At 36.0% G+C, this 22,561-nt stretch overlaps 1 protein-coding gene across 6 annotated transcripts in view; it reads right to left on the bottom strand.

Annotated features, from left to right (window-relative positions):
- Nalcn (sodium leak channel, non-selective) overlaps positions 1 to 22,561 on the bottom strand; it is a 301,994-nt gene that overhangs the window by 151,196 nt on the left and 128,237 nt on the right. For all 6 annotated transcript variants that reach the window (XM_058582741.1, XM_046454990.2, XM_058582742.1 and 3 more), the window contains exons 11-12: positions 20,343 to 20,474; positions 2,422 to 2,589 (exon numbers count right to left, since the gene is read on the bottom strand). In XM_058582741.1, coding sequence (XP_058438724.1) covers positions 2,422 to 2,589; positions 20,343 to 20,474 — 300 coding nt within the window. The remainder of the gene's footprint in view (positions 1 to 2,421; positions 2,590 to 20,342; positions 20,475 to 22,561) is intronic.

Below are 22,561 nucleotides of genomic sequence, written 5' to 3'. Positions count from 1 at the left end.
AGCTCCACTATTTGCTAGATGCACAGTCTTGGGCAAATCATTCTGTCTCTTAAGACAACAATAACAAATGGGGCAATGAGCTTAGCACAGTTAACAGTCAAAGCACAATCAACCCCTGGCCAACACCACCATGAGTGCACAGGTAGGGAAGAACCAAAGCATTCTGCATGGCTTCCCCCAGACCATGCTGCCCTAAGTTCACTGCAGCCCAGGCACACTGACCTTTGTGCTAGTCCTTGAATATGTCAATCATTCTCCCACTCAGGACCTGTGCCATGTGGTTCTCTCTGCCCAGAAACTTCCCCCGGGCCTTGGTGGTTCCTTCCCTTGCTTCACTCAGCCTCTGCTCAGGTGAAATCTTTTCAGAGCAGGTCTCCACGGGAAACTTATCTAAAATAGCATCTACACCATGATCACTATGCCCTTCACCCTGCTTGTTTCTATCTAACAGCATTTCCCACACTTGAATTCTATACTCTCTTATAGACTCCTTTGTGAACCATTTCCTCCCTAGAATTTAAGCTTCATAAATTTCATTAGAAAAATATAAATATGGCCACATATAGAGACACAAATAAAAATCACTTCACCATTAGCATAAATCAAACCATTACAAATTATAATCCAGAAGCATATACAAATTAAAACTGTAAACTTCACTATGATTTGACTACAAGATATTTCATTGTTATATCTTCAAAATGGCTAGAGCCATGCAGGCTAATATTAGATAGTCAGTGAGAAAGACTAGCAGGAAAAATCAGAGATGATGATGAGTAGAAAACTGGAGATGGTTAATAATCCATAACAAGTTGGTTTATTTCTTTCCAGTAATTTTCTCACTTATAGGTTTTTTACATATATACAGGCACATAAACACACACATTATATAACTTTATGTTGTTTTAGATGTAAATAAAGCATAAATATTTCCAAGTTATTACAGATTAATTATACTCATCATTTTATAGTAAAATTCACATTATGACTGGCTAAGCTATTCCTCAATTGTTTACCTTTTAAACAGTTTCCATTTTTATTTTCATAAAAAATTCCAAAAAAAAATTCTTTGCACATAAGTTTTGACAGACCATAGCAATTTTAAGACCCTGAATATATTTTATTCTATACCTTGGCTGAAAGAGCCAACAATATTTTTTGAATTTAGTAGGTCTGTAAAATAGATACTTCATTGTTTTGACAATTTGATACAGCCTCTATAATTATCAGTGCCCACCTTAGCACCTTATCTAGTCAGGAGTGTACAAGAGCAGCTAATGACACACATATTTGGAACATACATTTTCTATCAAGAATTTTAAATGTGTATAACTCTGGTAATAGCCATCTCGCCCATGATAACTGAGTCTCAGAATAACATGTCCAAAGGTACACTTGCTGGAATTATTGGAGGCCCAGCTTTTCATCTAGGTCTGTAGGACATTTGCTTTTCATGTATTTACAAATGTTAATACTGTTTGCTAAAGTTCATATTGATATAAAAATGATAGCTTTGGTATTATCAAAATAAATGAAATTGGAATGTGTTTTCTTTGTTCTAAGGCATTGGAATCTTATGTCTTTAAATTAATCTTTAAAATTCCACTGCCATATTATTTCCCAATTATTTGAAATATCTATTAGGAAAAAATGCACATTTGGTACTCCCAGAATAAATTATATAAATGACTGATTTGAGTCAGAAAAATTATTATATTTGAGATGTTTTTGGTGATGATATTTCACATCATGTTTTACCATTCTGCCAACAACTTAACAGAACAATGACAATGACATATTGCTATTATCTAACAATTACAAAGAAAGCAAATGATCGTTACTGTTTATCAAATAATTATAAAGCAATGACTCAATAGATCACAGTTGAAAAATAGCCAATTATTATAAAGTAAGTAGCATTATTCAATCATCACAGAGAAGAAATAGTTATTTATAGGTAAGTATGTATGACTAATTAATATCTGTAAAGGTAAATTTTATTATTTCCATTGTAAACAATTGTTGAGCAAAGATATTTATAAGAGATATATAGTTGGAATTAAATTCATATTTCCTCTTAAAAGTTTGTGCCAACAGCTTATATAGTTTAAAATTTGCTGAATATGTATAGATATATGATATCCATATGTATATAAATATGTATATCTATATTCTGCTAATTTAGGAATGGTATGTTAAACATCTGCATTTATTTCTTTGTGAATTTTCAGGAGTTTTAAAAATAATCATTATAATTTATATATGAATTCTTTCTGATATTTAAGAAGATTTCATAGGGTCTCTCTCAAGTTCACATTTGGTACATATGAAATATATGGTTAAATACAGTTGTTATAATCATCTGACTGGTATTTAGCTAGAAAAAATGTTCTAAAGATAAATGGGCATTATTTGCATTACCTGAAAGTATGTGAATTGAGAATGATAAAGATCCGGGTACACATGAAGAGTAGTTCCAACAACAAGTAATAACTCAAATTTGTGGAGAGATGAGCTAATATATCCAGTGAATCCCAGACACCATATCTTCAGAAGAGCTTCCAAATCAAAAAGAACTGTAAAAGCCACCTAGGGGAACAGAGAGACATTGAAAATGGAATCCAAAACAATTTTTCAATTTATTTCACATATTTTTCAGTACACGAATTTCAGCCATGGTCATGTAAACTAAAGAGTTCCACAAGGTCAAGAGATAATTTTATTAGAGAAACAAGTTTAGAATAGACCATCTGGAACACAGTAGACTAAAGCTATCTTAGACAATCAGAAAACATGTTGGAATTTTGAATGTTTATTATCCAATATTAGATATTTAAAAACCACTGACATTTATAGAATTATACACACAGAAATTCTATATTTTATATAAATTATATTCTCTAAAGATCGCAGTTCTATAATGTACATAGTGTATTATAAAGTGACTACTGACCATAATTCAACTAATGTAAAAAATTAAAAATATCATTGATCTTTCTATGCTTTGGGGCACACCACATGTAGAGAAATTGGGATTCTATGACAAATGATTTATGTGTGTGTATGCACATGGAAATCAATGAACTAATTACTATCTTATTAATCAGAAAACTAATAATCTATATTACTAATTAATATTCATTCAATGTTTTAATATCCCACATAAATTCATGAATTTACTATCATAGCAATATTATAAAATACACATATTTTAGCCTAATAGCATGTTATTTTCCTTTACCTATCTTCTGGGTAAGAATTGTCATTTTATAAAGAAGGTTGTAACTGGAATTAAAAGATGCAATATAAGATTAACTTCTAATTAAGGAATGCAAGGGTGAGTGTTGGGATTAGTCATACACATTCCTCTGAGAAGATATCACACGATTTACTGGAGGACAGGAATAAGGTAGAGCTGGTTTCTTTCTCTTTCTAGGCCCATATGGAATATCAGAAGGGATATTCTTCTGCTAATATTTGGAAAATGTGGAGAAGAATTAAGTTTTAATGATAGCATTTTAAGAAATTAAACAATAAAAGCAATGCAGAAGATTAATTTAGATATGAGGAGAATATTAACATGACTTCTCAAGTCTAACATTTCTGTCGACTCTAGTTGCTTTTTATTTTTAATGGGCATTTCCCTTCTTAAAAAAAGAGAATAATACATTTTACTTTGAAATAATCTTACATACACAAGGAGATTTTAAGCCCCATTGCTCGTCTTTCTCAGGTGAGTCCATTAACATCTTTGTACATTCTTCCTCAACTGTCTCCAGCCTCATCCACACATAGGCAGTCACACAAAGGGGCTTGCACTTTATATGATCTTGGCAACTTGTTTTTCTCACTTGAAATCAAGCTCATCCCTTCAGATTAAGGGACAAAAATCCTACTTATACTCTTATCATCTTCATCCCCATAGCATTCACAACCTATTTACCTCCACACTCTCCCTCCTAACTCAATGACCAGTTGTACTTAAAAGAATCACTGGAAAAGATGGTTAAACATTTTACTATTTCAAAAACACAGGTGCACTGGCCATCCTTCTGCATATCAGTAAGTACTAAGGCTTTTGTACCTGTAAACGGATCTCCAAACTTGGCATTGCTGGGGCAAAAATAGTTTTGTATATCTTAAAGTTTTGAAAGTATTGAGATCATGTCAAAATACTATTGTAAATCATTTGTCTTCCAGCAATGTAGAAAAGTTACTCCTTCCAAATCTGTAATAGTACCAGTATAATCAAACAATAATTTGTTCTAATCTGTTTATATATGTGTATTGATCACTTGTATTTAATTTCTTCTTAAAGTAATTTAAATTTACCATTTATTATCCTTGCCAATATTCTGTGGTATTATTTTGTATTTCTTATCAGTTTTTGGAGTTGTTGATATTGAGGACATTAATCTTTATTTATGATACATGCTGCAAATACTTTTTCTCTGGTCGATAGTTTGGTTTTTTAACTTCAATGCAGTTGGCTCTAACATAAATTTTATGTTGTCATATCTATCTTCAACTTTATGAGTTTACTTTTTACATATAAAATTATGACCTTTAGAAGGTTAATATCTAGTTTTTATATATAGGAAATACTGCTTTTCCATTTATTTGGAATATATTCTATATTTGTAAATAAAATTTCCCATACATATATGTGTATATATGTATTTCTTAAATGTATGCTATATATACACACATATAATGTCCAAATATACATTATAAATATATATGTGTGTGTGTATACACACAAAATTTCTTCAGAATGCTCAAAGTGGGCCTTGATAATTTATATATAACATGAATCTATATATAAAATATATATTTATTTTTACCTAGTATATATACCTGATGTGTGTGTATGTGTACATATATATGTGTGTGTGTATAAATATATATGTATGTGTGTGTTTATATATATATATATATATATATATATATATATATATATAAACACACACACGTATATATTTCCACCTAGTTAGTTCCGGTGAACCAGTGGAGAGAAAAGCTAATTGGTTTCTCTATATTGATATTCTATACCCACTTTATTAGCTTTTTCTATTAATTATAATATTTTAATAAAGTCTCCTGGACTTTATAGAAATATATGTAAACCATTTATAAACCAAAAAAGACCATTTAGACTATTTCTTTTTCAAAATTTATTTTTGGAGTTAATTATATTAACGCATTATCTATAATAATATAATTGTACAGTAGTTATAAATAATGAAGTGCTAATAGCCGGAATCCATAATTTGGTTCTTATTTTTTAAGAAACCTTTCCTTAGAATTTATATGGAATCATTGAAGTGGCCTTGGGAATTAACTTCCACCATGTTTAGGGATTTTCCTTCTCTTCCTATTCTACTTTGAGAGATTTAACAATCCATATGTCAATGACCTATGCAATGACTTATGTAACAACAGCCTTTGACATTAGCCATTTGTCTTATCCCTGGAATAAACTCTAGATGGTAATGCTTACCTGTTGGATTTTATGCATGATATTTTATTTATAGTTTTGCATCTACTGTTATTTAGGAACTTGTCCTTTACTTTTACTTGTGTATATTATTATCAGATTTGGTCAAGATTATGCTAACTTTATCAATTATACTGCAGAATTTTCTACCTTTTGTATGATCTATAATTTCTTAAATAAAATAAGAATGGTCGGATCTTTGAAAGTAGGTAGAATTTACTAGGAAAGCCACGCAGGCACAGAGAATTTTTGCAATGGTTGAGCAAAATTTTCCAATGTTGTTCTGATTATGTTTCTTACCTCATCCTTTGGTTGTTTGTATTTTTCCAGAAATTCTTCACATTTTTTTCTATACTTTCAAGACCTGCAAGTAGAGTACCTCCCCCCCCCCCACCAGATAGAATTGGTTCTTCCAGGAAGCCAGTGACATTTACAAATATAGAACCCTTAAACAATTTCTTGGATCTTTCTCAGACCCCGAAAGTCGAGTAATTTTGAATTCCAGCCCCACAAGAAGGCAGACTGTGTTCAGTATTTTTAGCAGAGACATCAGTCAATGGTAATGGTCAAGCCAGGTTAGGGTTATCATCTCCCTCTGAGGAATGGGCTTTTTCCTCCTTTTCTTGTGGTACAGACCTCACGTGTCTGGATGCTATCAGGGTCTCTCTTTCTAACATCTCATCTTGTACAAGTTCCAGCCCCTTCTGTTCTGGGGACACCCCTAAAAATTGCAAGTTCTAGTAACAGGGAAAAGCAAATGTTCTCAGGCAGCCACTGGCTTTGGGGCTTATTTGCCATTCTGGACTCATGTGATACTTACTTTTTGAGAACTTTCCTTAATTTTTTTCTATAGTCTCTTGAGTATTTGAAATATTTTAATATTTGGGGTGTTCTATGGAAATGATTCTTAGCCACACTTTGGAGCCACTTTGTATTTTCTTTTTTTTTAATATTTATTTTTTGTAGTTGTAGTTGGACACAATCCCTTTATTTTACTTATTTATTTATTTATTCATTTTTATGTGGTGCTGAGAATCAAACCCAGGATCTGCACATGCGAGGTGAGTGCTCTACTGCTGAGCTATAACCCTAGCCAGCCCCCTTGTATGTATTTTCTATAGGTGGTATATTATTTGATATTGTTTAAACATAACCAGATTTCTATGTCTTTTACTAGGAAACTCATCCTGCTCATATTTAATGCACCAAAGTTAAATTTCATTGTGTGCTTCCTGTTTATTATATGTCACAATATTTCATCTTTCAACTTTTTCTTGCGTGCTCGAATATTTGTTAATTTCTTTTTCTCATTGTTAACTTCAACATTCTACTTGGCTTTTTTAATCTCCCAGTTTAATTCCTGATGATCATAAATTAACCTAGAATTTTTTTTATTATTGCTTGAAAATTGATTTACTGGCTGGCCAATCTGCAAACTTCATAGTACACCCCTGCCCTTCCATTTTTCATTGATTCTGTACCTTTTTTATACCCCAGTTTTGCTGGAATAACTTACAAATTTATAAGTAGTTTCTCTCCCTTTTTTATACAGTTTTTAAAAATGCTTTATTGGATGGATTGTGCTTGCTGTGGACCTATATTACTGCCTTTTATACTAAAATACATTTTAAAACTAGGAAAATAAATAGATCTCTCAATTGTTGTGGTCACTTTTCTCTCTGATACTCTCCTCAGTTAACATTTACTTGGAAAAAGAATAGGTCTTAAGTAAGAACTGATAACAGTAACTTACCATGTTAAATTTATGTTATGGACCTGTTTGGAAATTTCAAGATTTGAAGCTAGCTGGATTGCAAAATTAGATTGTTTATGTATTTAAATTTTAAATGTAGTTGCCATAACACATAATACAATTGGACACATTGTTTCCCCTTTTCTCAGGGATTTTTATTCAACATATTCATGGTCATCTTCAAAGCTGGGCACTTTTTAGGTTCTTCCCCGCACCTACTCTCTAGTTGTGTGGATTGTGATTTACTTATCCCGCGGCCTGCGTACTTTGGAGTGGCGTCCTTACACAGGGGTAAATGTTCCTAAGCTGTCATCCTTCCCTACAGAGAAAGCACCTCTAAGTCAGACAAGTGCCTGTTTGTGCTGCGCTGACTCCTGGGCTGCGGTTGGGTTGGTTTCTCTCAGTGCTGTGTGTCAATCAGTCCCCTGCGTCCACCGTCCAGAGTTGCTTCTGCATCAACCAAGGCATCTTGGATTTATGTTGCTTCTCTATCTTCCTTAAAGTTGTTCAAAGAATGACAGAGGTCTTTTTCTTTATGCCTGCCACCTAGTAAGGGCACCAAGGTTTTATGCCGAAGAATGTGTCTTCTTCCATTTAATTCCTCTGAGATTTAGTGAGCCAGCCCATTCAATCTGAAGATTCATGTTTTCCTGCCATTTAGGAAAGTATTCTTTTCTCCTTTATTACTACAGTTCTTCCACCTGTTCCCTTTTCCTTTCGGGGACTGTTATTCCTATCTGGCTAGCTAGTCTCTTTTCTTTTCCCCTCCTAGTTTCTCCAGTTATCTTTGAGTTATCTTTTCCCACTTGATCTCCCAGGTTAGTGGTTAGCTCTCAACAATGACTGTGCCTTTTCTTAACTCATTTTTTGAATTTTTTTAGTGGAAGTTTCAGAAAGTTCATTTTGTAGCTGAATTTTCCTTGAGACATTAAAACAACGACCCTGAAGGTGAGCGGCTGTCTGTTCCATCCATTGTACTTGGCTGGGAAACTCTCATACTAGAAGTTTACCTTGGTGTTCTGAGTACCATCCTCATTTTCTGAGCCCCTTTGTGTGAGCATAAATTTTCTTGCTTCATCATGGCTGTGTTTTTGACATACTTGCTGTCTTTTTACTCTTTAGAGCAGTAGCAAAGGAGGGGCAGCAGAGGGCAACATGATTTTTTGTGGTGAAAGACCTGGAAGAAAACTCTTTTGCTAGGCACCGGGATGGAGGCTTTGAGGACAGGATTTCCCAGCCTAGTGACGTGTTTGTCCCCACCTGGGGAAGAGCAATGTTCCCTTGCTGGTCCACTGAGTACAGTAGGATTCTGGGGGCTCCTGGGACCACAAGCACCAGCAGGCAGGTGCAGCTCCCCTGTGGGGAGGGAATGCTTTCTGCACCCAAGCAGCAGCACCAGGGCACCTGAGGACGTCAGCCTTTGCTGCAAGTCCCAGCAAGAGGCAATTTCACTCTCGCACTGGCTTCTTAGTCCTGGCCTTGCCAAAATATAGAGAAATCCCGTACATGTTCTCTCCCGTATAGATGTTGGGGATCTTGGAAGAAATTGTAACTCAGATATGTCATGAAGGTCCCACCCATATGCTTGACTTGGTATTAGCAGAGGAAGCAGCAAGAGGCACCTACAATGGTCTCAATGTTCCCCTGTATTTTGAGACTCATAAGGCTTTTGCTCCAAAGGAAAAACTGGTAACCCATGAAAAAGACTTATAAAAAGTACAAACTTCTAATAAATGCATGAAATGTATCATATTCGATTGTTATCTATTCATATATAAATGTAATTAACCACCTTACCATCTTTGCATTTTTTAGTATAAAGACTGATGGACTGATCTGTTTGATTGATAATAATTCACAGAAAAATATGTCACTGGAACCATTTGCATTATTATTTGCTGGGTGGGGAAACTAATTCTTTTCAAATACTAAAAGGCACTAAAAGTTTATCAAAACATTATGTGATTATATTTATACCTATGTCCTCAGTGATTTTTCCTACTGAATTCCTGACTCTAGATTCTCCTAGGATCAAATATTTCATTTTTAAGATATTTGGTTAATTTTCATAACTAACAATGTAGCTCTCTGATATTATCTTCAAAATAATCACATTTTATGGAAAACTTACTTGAAATTTAGGATTAGTCCTCATGGAGGAGAACTATGTCAGGATTTAAAAGAGGAGGTTGAGAAATTAGTTTAAATGTTCACCGGTTATTTAAGTGTAGGTCATGAACTTAAATTCAGAAAGAATATAATGGTTTTGGAGAACTATAGTAGAAGTTATGAGGAGACAAGCTTTGGCAATCCTTTCTTAATGGGCATTCCCAGAATACTTAAGTGGACTCAACCTTAACAATAGCTGGACAGGGCAGAAGTCTTCCTGTTGGTCATATGAGAGAAGGAAGGTGACTGGGCTCTCTGTAGAACCTATTTACCCAAAGGATACCCATAAAGTCACTAGTGAGACTCTCTAAACCTGACTCATTCTACAAATTCCAGGCAATCAGCAGGCAGCCTGCAGAAGGACAGGCATCCTTTGTCATTCTTGGCTGGGCAGCCCTACATTATCTTGACCCCTTCAATGGATAAATGGGCTAACAGGTTATCATGAGAGTGGCTCTGTTATCAAAGCCAGCTTGGTGAAGTCCCTATGTGCTTCCCTGTCTCTTACTGTGAGATGCCCTGTGCTGCCAGCCAGAGGGCCATCCCTAGATGTGGTCTCTTGACCTTGGACCAGAATCATGAATCAAAACAAATTTCTCCTTTATGAGTACCCAGTCTGTGGTACTGTGTTATTAGGAACAGAAAATGGACTCAGGCAGCGTCCTTGGAGAACGCCCCGCCATTTGTATTTTCAAGTTGAAACTTTCTAAGTGTTAAGGCAGATTTGCAATAAGCTTTTCATACCTATTTTTGCTGCATTTCTTGGAAACAAAACATGTGATACTGAGTGTGGTGGCACATGCCTGTATTCCCAGCGGCTCAGGAGGCTGAGACAGGAGGATCACGAGTTCAAAGCCAGCCTCAGCAATGGCAAAGTGCTAAGCAACTAGGGAGACCCTGTCTCTAAATAAAATACAAAACAGGGCTGGGGATGTGGTTCAGTGGTCAAGTGCCCCTGAGTTCAGTCCCCAGTATCCCCCCCAAAAAAAACTCAATAAAAGGGGAAAAATATTCCTTTCTTTTTATAATTACCTTGAAGCTGCATATCCCAACCTTTTCTTTTTTATTAAACACACCCCTTTTCAAGGTGGTGTTTTAGAGATTATTTTCTGCCTCCTTTGGAATTTTAATACTTAGATATCTGTTCATATACTCCGAATACCTATCTCTGCTTCACACCTAAAAAGAATTTTTTTTTTTTGGTTTCCTTTTGTCTCCCCTCAACCCAGGATAAATTTCCACCCCCTTCATTCCATGTTGGGAGTCTGCATTCCATGCTGTCCTCCTCTGTTTTCTGTTGCTTATAAAACAACATCACAGATAGGGTAAGCCATAATGAAAAAAATGTTTATTTTGGCTCATGGCCTGTTATGAGGTCTAGGGATGGAACTGGTGATAGCCTTCTTGCCGGCAGAGTCCAGGATGGTTCAGAGCATCACCCGGCAAGACACAGGAGCATGTGTGTGTCTCCTCTGGTTCCCCCTTCTCCTTCAAAGACACTCTTTCCCATCACGAGGGCCCCATCCTGGTGAACTTCCTGATCCTTAGTCACCTCCCAAAGGCCCACCTCTGAACACCAGAGTTGGATTAAGTTTCTACTTCTTAATCCTGCACAAAGTGGATTGAATTTCCACATGGGTTTGGAGAGGACAAACCATGTTTAAGCCATAGCACATCCCAAGCAGGTATACCTGGCTTGCTGTCACTATAACAATTTAACTGGTCTTCTCAGAAACACAGGCTCAATGAATTCTTTAAGCCTTACATTTTTTAATTTAAACTCAAAATTTTTCATTTTTTAATAATACTTATGACACAACATATATAGTAACAGACCTCTCCACTTCCAGAAAATTACCAATAATGGAATGCATGCTTAGAAGCAAGTTATTGATATTTGTTCTCAGGACCACACCTAACTTGTCGGAAGGATATATTTTAGAGTGAAAAATGAGAGAAATCAGTTTAAAATATGCATTGTCCAAAAGAACTTGTAATGGGATTTGTGAAGCTGGCAGGTGAAACAATGGGCTGATTACCAAACTTCTGAAGGCAGGGAGAAAAATAACGGAATGGAAAATGACATGCTTAATATAAAGGGAACAAGGGAAATTGCTCTGCCCTTTTAATTCAATGAATAATGTATGATCATTTATAGGTGACAAATTACAAATGAACCCATAGTGCCAGGCAGGCCCATGAAGATAAAAAGGTGGAGATACTGCTCACAGTGGAAAGATCCTTGAAATAGATCATCCAAGATTTGTGTTGCAGTCTCTGGTTTGTAATTTCAAAATAAAAAGTGATGGTATTCATGAGAAAATGAATGCGTATTTATCACAAGAGAAGATTACAAGACAAAACTCACAAAAAACTCAATTCAGGAAGCCTCAATCTCCTAAGTGGAATTCAGGCTTAATAACACAAAATGATTGCCTGCATCATTCTGAAGCTATCTGTAAATCACTGACTCCCAGTTTATGGGGTCCTATCAGTATTCTATACAGTTAAAGAGCAAACTTTTGAGACAGATGGCTGAATAGTCCAGATTGTACTTCTGTATTATCATTTTACCTAATAAGATTGCACCCAAATCCTTTAGAAACACACAGAAAGCAATTGTCAGAAGAAACCTATCTAATTAAAGTTTTCCAGAAAATGAAATTAGTCAAAGATTCCTTCTGTGACAAGATGGGTTCCTTTCTTCATTTGATCAGTTCTTGTGATTAATGAACTCAAATATGGGTGTCAGATTTTGTTGGCACTAAAATAAATGTCTCTTTAACTTAGTTTCATTGTAATGAATATCATGAAAACAGATGTCTTCAGAGGAACACAAAAATTGCTTTTCTCGAGAAGATGGTTTCCTGCAAGGTGGAAAAGTGAATCTATGCTTAATGAAAGCAATCACAGAGAGAAACATGAATCTGGAGAAACATCATGGAGTCTGAACAAGGACTTGTCTTCGTTTATGAGAAATGTACACTGGGTCAAGGAGGAGGTACCATGGGACCAATAAGAACCTCATGGCCTCCAGACAGGGACTGGGCTGGGTCTCCTCTGCCTGGAAACAAACAATGAGACCTCCTCCCTGGGGACTATAGGAAGACTTTGTAGGAAACTGCAGGCCTTAAAAAGCAAGAGGACAAACAATTGGCCTATAAGAAGGATCCCACCAAGTTCCCTTAAGGACCTGTGACAAGAGATGTGAGGTCTCCAAAACCAAGGGGCCAGCAGCCTTCAAGTGACACTTCACAACTTGGCTTTAGACGGGGGCTTGCAGTCAGGGTAAAGGTAACTACAAAACATCACTAAGAAATTAGAGGTGACCACGGGAGGGGAGAGAGAGAGAAAGAAACAACAAAATTTCCCAAGTAAAATGAGGCAGCATGCCAACACATTTTGTTTACTTTTCTTTTTTTTGGCAGTGCTGGGGATTGAACACGGGGCTTCATACACAGTAGGTGGGTGTTCTACCATTGAGCTACGCCTCCAGCCCCAGCATGCCAATATTTTAAAAGACATGAACAAATCCACTAAGAAAGACAACATAATTTTAAAATTCAGAATAGGAATTTGCTTTAAAGTTAATTTTGCCAAAGAAACTTCAAGAGAGTTTAAGATGCCCAAAGAGATAAATAAAAAGGAGAAAATAGTGAAGATTAAGAGCAGAAATTAAAATATAACAAAGAAATAGAGGGGAACAGTAAAAGTAAAAGTAACTTCAAATAAAGTAGAAATTGTTAACATAAACCAAAGTAAAAGTTGGTTCTTTAAATCAAAAATAATTTGGCTGGTTTTGGTCTTGGGTCCTGAGGGATAGCCTCTGAATCCTTGAAATTTGCCAAGCTATAGTTGCATCTTTGTTATTCCTGGTGGTCCTGGTAATTTCTGCCAATGAGATGACTTATGGTGGACTGACCAAATCAGAAAGTCCAACCATGTGCAAGTAGCCAAGGATCCAATTATGTCTATATAACAAAATTTCAATAAATACCCCAAACACAGTCTGAGCTTCCTTAGTTGTCAATGATCTTCATATTGCTAAACATATCAGTGTGTGCAGAGGGTATGTTCGGGCTCCACAGAGGAAAAGACTTCCTGCATCCTCTCTGCACATTTGGAGACCCTCTCATGTTTTCAAATATGGCCTGATATTTAGGATGCTCACAGGTCTTTCTTTTTTAAGTGTCTCTTCTATTGGCTGGCTCCGATTTGTATCCTTTTGCTGTAATAAACATGTAATCATAAATATAGCATTTTTTTTATTTCATAGAGTCATTTTAGCGAATCACCAAACTTGAGGGGGCACTGGGAACCCCTGAACTGTGGCCTATTGAGCACACGGAAGGGAGGTGTGGGGAATCCCTAAGCTGGTGTCTCAGGTGAGGGCAGTCTCATGAGGACTGTGCTTCTAACCACTAAGGTTTCACCTAACTCCAAGTAGTTAGCATCAGAAGTCATTCACTTCCATAAAAAAAAAGAAAGTTATAAATCAATAATATTGGAAACAAAAAGGATGACATCTTCAGATGCCATGAGGATTATAAAACTCTTGAGAGAATACTATATAAATGTACACTGGTGAAAATTAATAACAACTCTATAAACAGCAAGCAATAAGCCAGAAAGCCAATAAACTATAAACATTAAACCATAAAGTAGACCATCAATCAATGTCTCTCTTCTTTCCTCTCCACCTGGGACCCCACCACAAACTTTATTCATAAAATTCCTACAGAAGGAAAACAAACCTGTTTCATTTTACAGAGGAAGCTTAGCTTTCCCAATAAAACCAGACCAGTAATGTAAAAGAAGACAATCACAGGACAGCCATCTTTAGGAACAGAGATGGGAAAGTACCAAATGCAATGGCAGCATATTGGATTTAAATTTTAAAAATAATGCTGCAAAATCAAGTGTCTCAGGAATCTAGAATAGCATCAGAAAATCTAATTACAATAACATATTGCACTACAAAATATAAGAAGAAAATATGTTGTCAACTCAATACAGCAGAAGTGAACTTTATCAACATTGTAAAAGGCATCTACAAAATCCTACAAACATTGACAATTAAATGATATGCATTCACATCAAAGAAAAAAGTCACAAATATTTGCTATTACTCCTTCCATTCAACATTTTATTAGGGACCCAAGCCAGGATAATAAAGGAAGAAAAAAAATAACCCAGAGAATTAAGAATTAGAAAAGGAGAGACAAAACTTCCTTAATTTTGGATGATATGATTGTCTACACAGAACCTTCAAGTAAATCTACAAATTACAACAAACAAGACATCATAGTAAAGTTTCTGCAATATCAAATGAACATGCGAAAAATAATAGCATCTATACATCACAACAAAAATTTAATTGAAACTATTTCATTTACAAAAGAAACTAAAGGATATCTAGGCATAAATTTAACAAAAGGCATGTAAGATTTTTGGAAAAAAGTATAAAATATTACTGAAACACATAATAAAATTAAAAAGAAGAACTGAATAATTATATAGAAATGTTCTTTAACATCCATGAACTCTCATTAGGAAAACTGTTTAAATGTCCATAATGTATAGCAAGAATAGCAAAACCAAGAATAGAAAAAAAGAAATGTGAAAAAGAATACCAGTATTAGTGAGTGTGCCTTAATAGACATCAAGATGTATTACAGGAGACAGGACTTAAACCACCTTATCAGCTAAAGCTTTGACACACAGACACAGGCTAAGGTGTCCAGAGAAGGAATCGTGTGCCTGCATCAGCCTGCTACAGCAGGGCTCACACCATAGGTTTGCAGGAAGAGCACTGAGTCAAAATTGAAAGATTACTAAGTCTTACAAGATTAAAACTGATAACTTGTGTGGGAGAAAAGACAGCAACTTTAAGTTGAGACAAGCTGCAAAGTGGGAGAAAATGTGAGCTGCCTATCACTAGTTACTGAAAAATAATTAGGGTCTGGATCAGACAGGGAAATCTGTAGAAGAAGAAACCTAGGTCTGGTGGAATATGAAAACAAAGAAGTCAAATCTCTATGGTAATAAAGAAAATGTGTATTAAGCCATGATGATCTCTAACATGAGATCAAATATAAAATTGAAAATATTGAATGAACATAAAATATTTAACATGAAGTGGGACTGCTCATATAATCTGGTAGGAATATAAATTGGCCTAAGCACTTTAGGGTGCAATACAGCAATAGCTGGCAAATTTGAATATGATCATATCCTCCTTTATAGCAATTTTAAACAAAGGTATATGTTCTAGAGGTTTAAAAAAAAACAACTTTCTCCCCAATGTGGCACAAAACTCAAATGATGAGAATGCTTATAATGCATTATTTTTAACAGCAAAAGTTGAAACAATAGACATATCTATTGCTATTAAATACATAACAAATGAGTGAATGCTCCTGTATCAACATGAAGCTATTTCTAAAATCTAATGATGAATGAATGTGGAAAAATGGGTTGCATGTGGATACCTTAAATGACTGTAAGTCACACATCTAAATGATGTAGATCAGGGAGAAGAATGAGATCAAGAAGGTGGGCATAGGGACCTTCTACTTATGCTGTTTTGTTTCTGAATGAAAAATCTAAACCATGTTCAACGTGTTCAACTTAATTTTTGAAAAAGCTGAGTGGTGGACACACCAATGTTGGTTCTACTATTCTCTCTAGGGATTGAGTTTATGACATGCTTGACAATTAAGAAGGAAGAAAAAGAAAACAGAAAAAGAAAAAGATACTTCCAAGACTAGAGAAAAGAAGAAAGGAAAAAGAGTCTGGCAAAATAACCTTATGGGATAAATAAAGGGTCATGGCTACATTTGATATCTCAGTATCTGACATGAGTAAATCCAATCCTGCTCTAATCTTATTAATCTATGATTAATTTTACTCCTGGCACTATTTTGCTTGACTGATAATCCCTTTTAGAAACACAGATTGTCCCTGCTACAGTTGTCCCCTAAGAACCAGAGCCGTCAGCAGATTATGACTCAGCACCTCTCACAAGTCAATAAATAGTTTAGTTCTCGACTGAAATGGACAATGATTTCCAATCTACTGGAATCATGGATTTGATACTTAAAATGTTCATAGAGATGTGATGTATTAAGACCAATACTAAGGAACCATTTTATCATTTCTTCCTCTACATTCACTGAATTTTTTTGATAAGTCACTTAATTTTTGCAAATTTTAGGTATAAACTTCAAGTAAAGATTATACCGATAACTTCAAGATTCTCACAGAACTACAGCTCACAAAATTTAAAGTGAGTTTTTGGAGTATCAAGTCTATGGCCACGTCTTTTTCATGTTACTTTGGATCTCTCACTGCCAAGCACAGAGAGCAAGTGGAAAAGGACCTCAGGTGCTCCTTCCTTCCTGCCCCCTCTTTCTTCATGCCTGGAATGAGGTGAAGAGGATTCACAGGAAGACAGAGTGCATTTTGGAAGAAATGCTTAGGGCAGGGCATCAGGCTAACAGGGGACGATGAGGGCTCTCTGAAGGATTAAGATATACTTAATACAGGGCTTTCTGTTTTGATGAGCAAAGAGCGAGTAGGGAATCCAAGTTCGAGTGGACTGGGATTGCTTCCCTGCTGGAGGACAAGCTGGGGAGACATGGAGGTGGAATGAGAAGAAGGTAACCACAGACGTGGAGAAGAGGCATCTTTTGGGGGAATTTTACTTAATTTAAGGTGGAGCACACAGCAGAGGGTCCCTCTTCACTCTTCTCCCTGGCATCATTTGTAAACATGATAATTCTCACTGATAGTTAACACCAGAAGGAGGACAGCTGAATATCCTTCAGGTGTGTCCAGAAGAAACCAGAGTGTAATGCAGATGATGCTAGGAGGACAAACAGAGCTGACCTCGTGCAACAGAACAGCTGGCCTTTCTGCTGACTGCTGGCTTCTGCATCTGTCCCATCCGCTTCTAAGTTTCTTAAAAGGGGAATTTTGTTAAATTGTTCACTTTTAGTGCATAACGTTGAACTGTGACAATAAGTTTTTGTTACATGTACAACCTAACATATGAACATATTTAGTAATAAATTTTTATTTAACAATAGAGAAGACACTGTTATTCAAATTGTATTATTTGTTATGAAGAAAATAAGGACATACATTTTTAAATGTTTATTATAAGAACAGAATTTTGGGTGCAATGATAATAATATATTCTCTTACCTCAAAATTAAAAATTAAAATTCTTAAAGTCAATCTTTACCTTGTTATGTTTCTGTATAGGCTCTGGAGAATAAAGGGAAGTTTTCCCTATTTCCTAGTTAATTCTAAATTTAGGTGAATTAATCCCAAGTAACAAAACAAGTCCTCAGTTTCACAACAGAAGTTAAGCAGCTTAATTTATTCTTAAACAATGTCTTTTCAGAACTGTGAGTTGACTCCTAATGGGTAGAGTGGTTTACTTTGGACTTTCTAAGTAATCTAGTGCAGAATATGTAGAAACTTAAAGAAATTGCTTCTCTAAAAGCTCATGACCTTTTGTAATCTATTTTAAAAATAAGCTTTCAAAAATATTACATAATGCTATTGCCTTAAATACTGCGTCATTATAGTCCATAAACCTGAATTGCTGTCATTATAGCTGTTTTAAGGATTAAATGAGATAATGAATTCCTTTAAAGCATCTGGTACATAAAAGGCCCTCCAAGCAACAGTAGCTATTATTATTGTTAATACTAATGTATTTGGATTTAACACATGAGAATGTCAATGGAAATTCTCTCTGCTTCTATAGCTTAGACCAGATGCAGCTCCTGCTTATTTTTGTAAAGAAAGTTTTACTGGAGAACGACCATTCTGAGACCACACCCAGTTTGGTTCAATGACAGAGTCAAGGACCTGAGACAGGCAGCAGATGGTCTCCAAAGCCTAAAATATTTTTTTACCTGGCACTTTGAAAAAGTTTGCTGATGATTGCCTTAAATTCAAGCCATTCTTATGTACTTTTTTAAAAAGAAAGCATTTTATTTAAAAAGTGAGTTTGATAAAAGCAACTTATGTACTCATTTAGGAAAAAAATCACTTTGACTCACCTACACATTCTGATCAAAGAAAAGGGATAATGTAATTTTGAATAAAGACCAAGAATACTTGAGAAATGCAAACACCCAAAGTTTGTCCATCCAGAGGAACAAATTCTGAAAGGTTAAAAAGTTCAAGAATAAACTGGTATAATGACTGTGGTTGTTTAAGTGAATTGAATCACCACTACCGTTACGGTTTAGATGTGAGGTGTTCTTCCAAAAGCTCACATGTGAGACCATGCAAGAAGATTTGTAGGAGAAATGATGGGTTGTGAGAGTCTTAACCCAATCAGTGAAATAATCCCCGGAAGGGATTAACTGAGTGGTAACTGAAGTGGTAGGAGGAGGTGGGAATTGGGGCGTGGCTTTGGGTATATATTTGTATCTGGCAAGTGGGGACCTCTCTCTCTGCTTCCTCATGATATAAGCTGATTCCCTCTGCCACACTCTTGCACGATGTTCAGCCTCACCTGGAGACCCTAGGAATGGAGCTGGTTTTCTATGGACTAAGACCTCTGAAACTGTGAACCCTCAAATAAACTTCTTCTCCTCTACAGTTGTACTGGTTGGATCTTTTAGTCGGAGCAGGAAAAAAAGAAAAACCGACTAAAACAACTACTTAGTTCATTTACTTCATTTTCTTTCTAAGAATTAGCTATTTTATTTACTTATTCACCAGTCTATTGGGATATAATTTTCATATAATATATGTATTTATGTGATGTATTAACTTGGTGAGTTTGGGAATAAGAATAAATCCATGAAACCATTACCATCAGTGCCACAGACGCAGACGACCCCATAGACACATACCTCCTCCTAATCCCTTTATGATGATGGTAAGGAACATAACCACCACCCCTGAGTGCAAATCCAGCACTCAAAGAATTGACAAAGGGTTGTCATTAAAAGCAGATAGAAACATGGCCTATAGTAATGTTTTCAGGTAAAGTTTGAACACAGAGGTAGGATGTTGAGGGAGTTCCCGTTACATGTATATCACCTATATGATGAATAGGTTTCTACATGTCAATCTTTTTTTTTCATAAATATATAAACGTTGGATTAAGATATATTTTTTCACAATGAATAAGAAAGTGTTCTCTGGAAATTATTAAAATATTTAAAAATCCAATAATAACAAAGTCGATAAATAATAATTTCAAACTCTAATATGGTATATTGGATGCTAGACAGATGTGTTTTTCATCAGTAAACCTACTGCTGCTGATTTTGTATCTTTTTAAATTGATGCATAATAATTGTACAAATGCATGGGGTCCCACGTGATATTATGATGCACATATACACAGTGCAATGATCAAATCAGGGTGATTAGCATATTCTTCACCTCACACATTCACTGTGTCTCTGTGATGGTTGGGTGTCTTTAGCACAGGTCCAAAAACCTCAGTTTCCAGAGCAGCAATTGTTGTGTTATCTCTTTAAATTTCCCTGCAGCCTCCTCCTTGGTGGTGTTGAGCTGACTGGTCTAATTACCCTCTTCTGAATCTCTGCTTGCTTACATTAGTAGGAAGCAGACTAATGCAACAGGAGAGAGGGAGAGAAAACCAAGGGGTGGGCAGAAAAACAGCAAGATCACGAGGTAAGCCCTGGAAGAGGGTTGCCTTGGCAACATGACATGCTGTGGGGAAGACTGCTCAGGCGCATGGTGACAGGAAATGAATCAGACAACACAGTGACCAGAGGGATCACTTTAAGAAGCAGACAGTGAGTCAGCTTGGGTGGAAATCAAGCAATTAACAAGCTGACATTAAATTTCACATTCATAAAAGGCGCTGTCTGAGGTTGGCCTTGACCTTGGCCAGTGCTGTGCACTCGGCCAGCTGCTTACCTCTGCAAGGTAGAACTCGTCGTATTGCCTTCTGAAGTTCTCGCCTTTGTAGTAGTTGCTGGCTGCGACTATGACGTCCACGGTCACCATGCTCAGGATGAACATGTGGAAAACCGACGACCGCATCATTTTCTGGGGAGGCAAAACAGACAAACTCCTCACACAGAAGGAAACCTAGTAATGAAATGGAACTTGTGCTGAGACCTTGAGGGAGAACCTTGTGATGTGTCGCTCTGCACAGAGCTTGGGGACAGCCTGATACATGTGCTTTTCTATTGAATAGTGTGACCAAAGGAATTGCTTTCCTCAAGGGGTTAAAACATGGTTAGGAAGATGGTTTCAGAGACCTTAAGTTAAAGATAGAAAATAAATTTCATTTAATTTGTATGTAGCTCAATGCTCATTGGTCGGTGAGGTAGTCTTTATCCTATATTCTGACTGTGTGAGAAAGTGATTTTCAGAAAGCCAATACCACAAAACAAGTTTGACTTTATCCTGTGTTAAAAGAGAGAGAATGGCTGAGGATGAAAATATCTTTAAATGGTCATAAAACTAGAAAATGGAAGAAACCTGAGATTTGTTTTGTACTTATTGCTTCCATACATATTTATTGAAAATTATACTACACTAATAGCTACATTGTACTTAGAATGTGCCTTATACTTTACTCGACTTAGCTCAGTTAATATTCATAACAGCCCTAAGAAATTATTACAGTTTTATGGACAGGGAAACGGAGCCTCAGAGAGTTAAATAACTTCTCTGCTGTCACACAAGTCTTGAAAGTGGACCCAAGGATTTGGGCCCAAGTCTGGTACAAGTCCACTCTCTAAAGGGACCTGGAGGTCATTTATTTGACAAATAATTCCACAAGAAAAAAAGGTCACCTCCATTAAGTAGAAAAATGAAAAAAGACAGTGCCTTTTAATATATTTGAACTAAATATTAGAATATTTCAATATAAATTTTTTTAAAGAGAGAGAGAATTTTAATATTTATTTTTTTAGTTATCGGTGGACACAACATCTTTGTTTGTATGTGATGCTGAGGATAGAACCCGGGGCTGCACGCATGCCAGGCGAGCGCGCTACTGCTTGAGCCACATCCCCAGCCCCTCAATATAAAAATTTAAATTGAGGACATGTTCAATCTAATAAAAGTATTCTCTACTTACTAAAAAAAAATAAATAAATAAATAAAAAATAAAGGGACCTGGAGTTAACTAAACATTCAAAAACCAGAATATTCTCATAATGTCTGCCATATAGTGAATGCTTACTGTGATTCAGTCCATTTCTATATATGTTACTTATTTTTATTTCTTCTGACCTCCACAATAGTTCTAAATGGTATTGTTTAACTCCATATTTTAGGGAGCTTAACTTTTTTTTTTCCCAAGATCACACATCAAGTACAGTAGAGCCAGGCTCTGCACTTATTTGTTCAAAATCTATCTTGGTATTAGACCCAGCTCTGCAGTGGAGAGTATCTAAATGGAAGTAGAAAATGAAGGCTGTGGACAGTGGGAGGAGGAAAACGCTGCCCATGGAAAGCACTGAGGAGACACTACAGATACTACAGAGCCATGTCCATGTCCCTGAGCAGGAAAAGTGCTACCATACCCTCTTCATGAGGTCCCTGTTCTTTCCCAGACTCTTGGACAGAGTGATGTTGGCTTAGGATTTCTCATATATAGCTTTATACAATGTTGAAGTATATTCTTTCTATCCCTACTTTGCTAGTGTTTTGAACATGAAAAGTGCCTTTTCTGCATCTATTGAGATGATTATATGATTCTTGTTTTTAAGTCTACTTATGTGATGAATTACATTTATTGATTTCCACATATTGAACCTTGCATCCTTGGGATGAACCCCACTTGATCATAGTGCACTATTTTTTAAATGTGTTTTGTATGCAATTTGCCAGTATTTTATTAAGAATTTTAGCGTCTATGTTCATCAAGGATATTGGTCTGATGTTTTCTTTGTCTGGTTTTGGCATCAGGGTGATACTGGCTTCATAGGATGAGTTTGGAAGAATTTCTTTACCTTTGATTGTCCCTGAAAATTCCTGTCTTAGCAACTAAAAGAGTGTAACTGAAGCACCACCTGTGAACGGGACTTCCTCCACCAAGCACAGCCACTGTCTCCAGGCACCTACAGATACTCTGGGGTCTTCATTGTCCCACAGTATTTATTAATAGCACTGGCTCTGGA

The sequence above is a fragment of the Marmota monax genome, unplaced genomic scaffold (assembly GCF_021218885.2).
Source record: "Marmota monax isolate L192 unplaced genomic scaffold, Marmota_monax_Labrador192_F-V1.1 WCK01_AAM20220418_F8-fsc00026, whole genome shotgun sequence".
NCBI classification, from domain to species: domain Eukaryota; kingdom Metazoa; phylum Chordata; class Mammalia; order Rodentia; family Sciuridae; genus Marmota; species Marmota monax.
The sequence above is the reverse complement of the archived record's forward strand: the minus strand, read 5'-3'. Positions and strand labels throughout refer to the sequence as shown.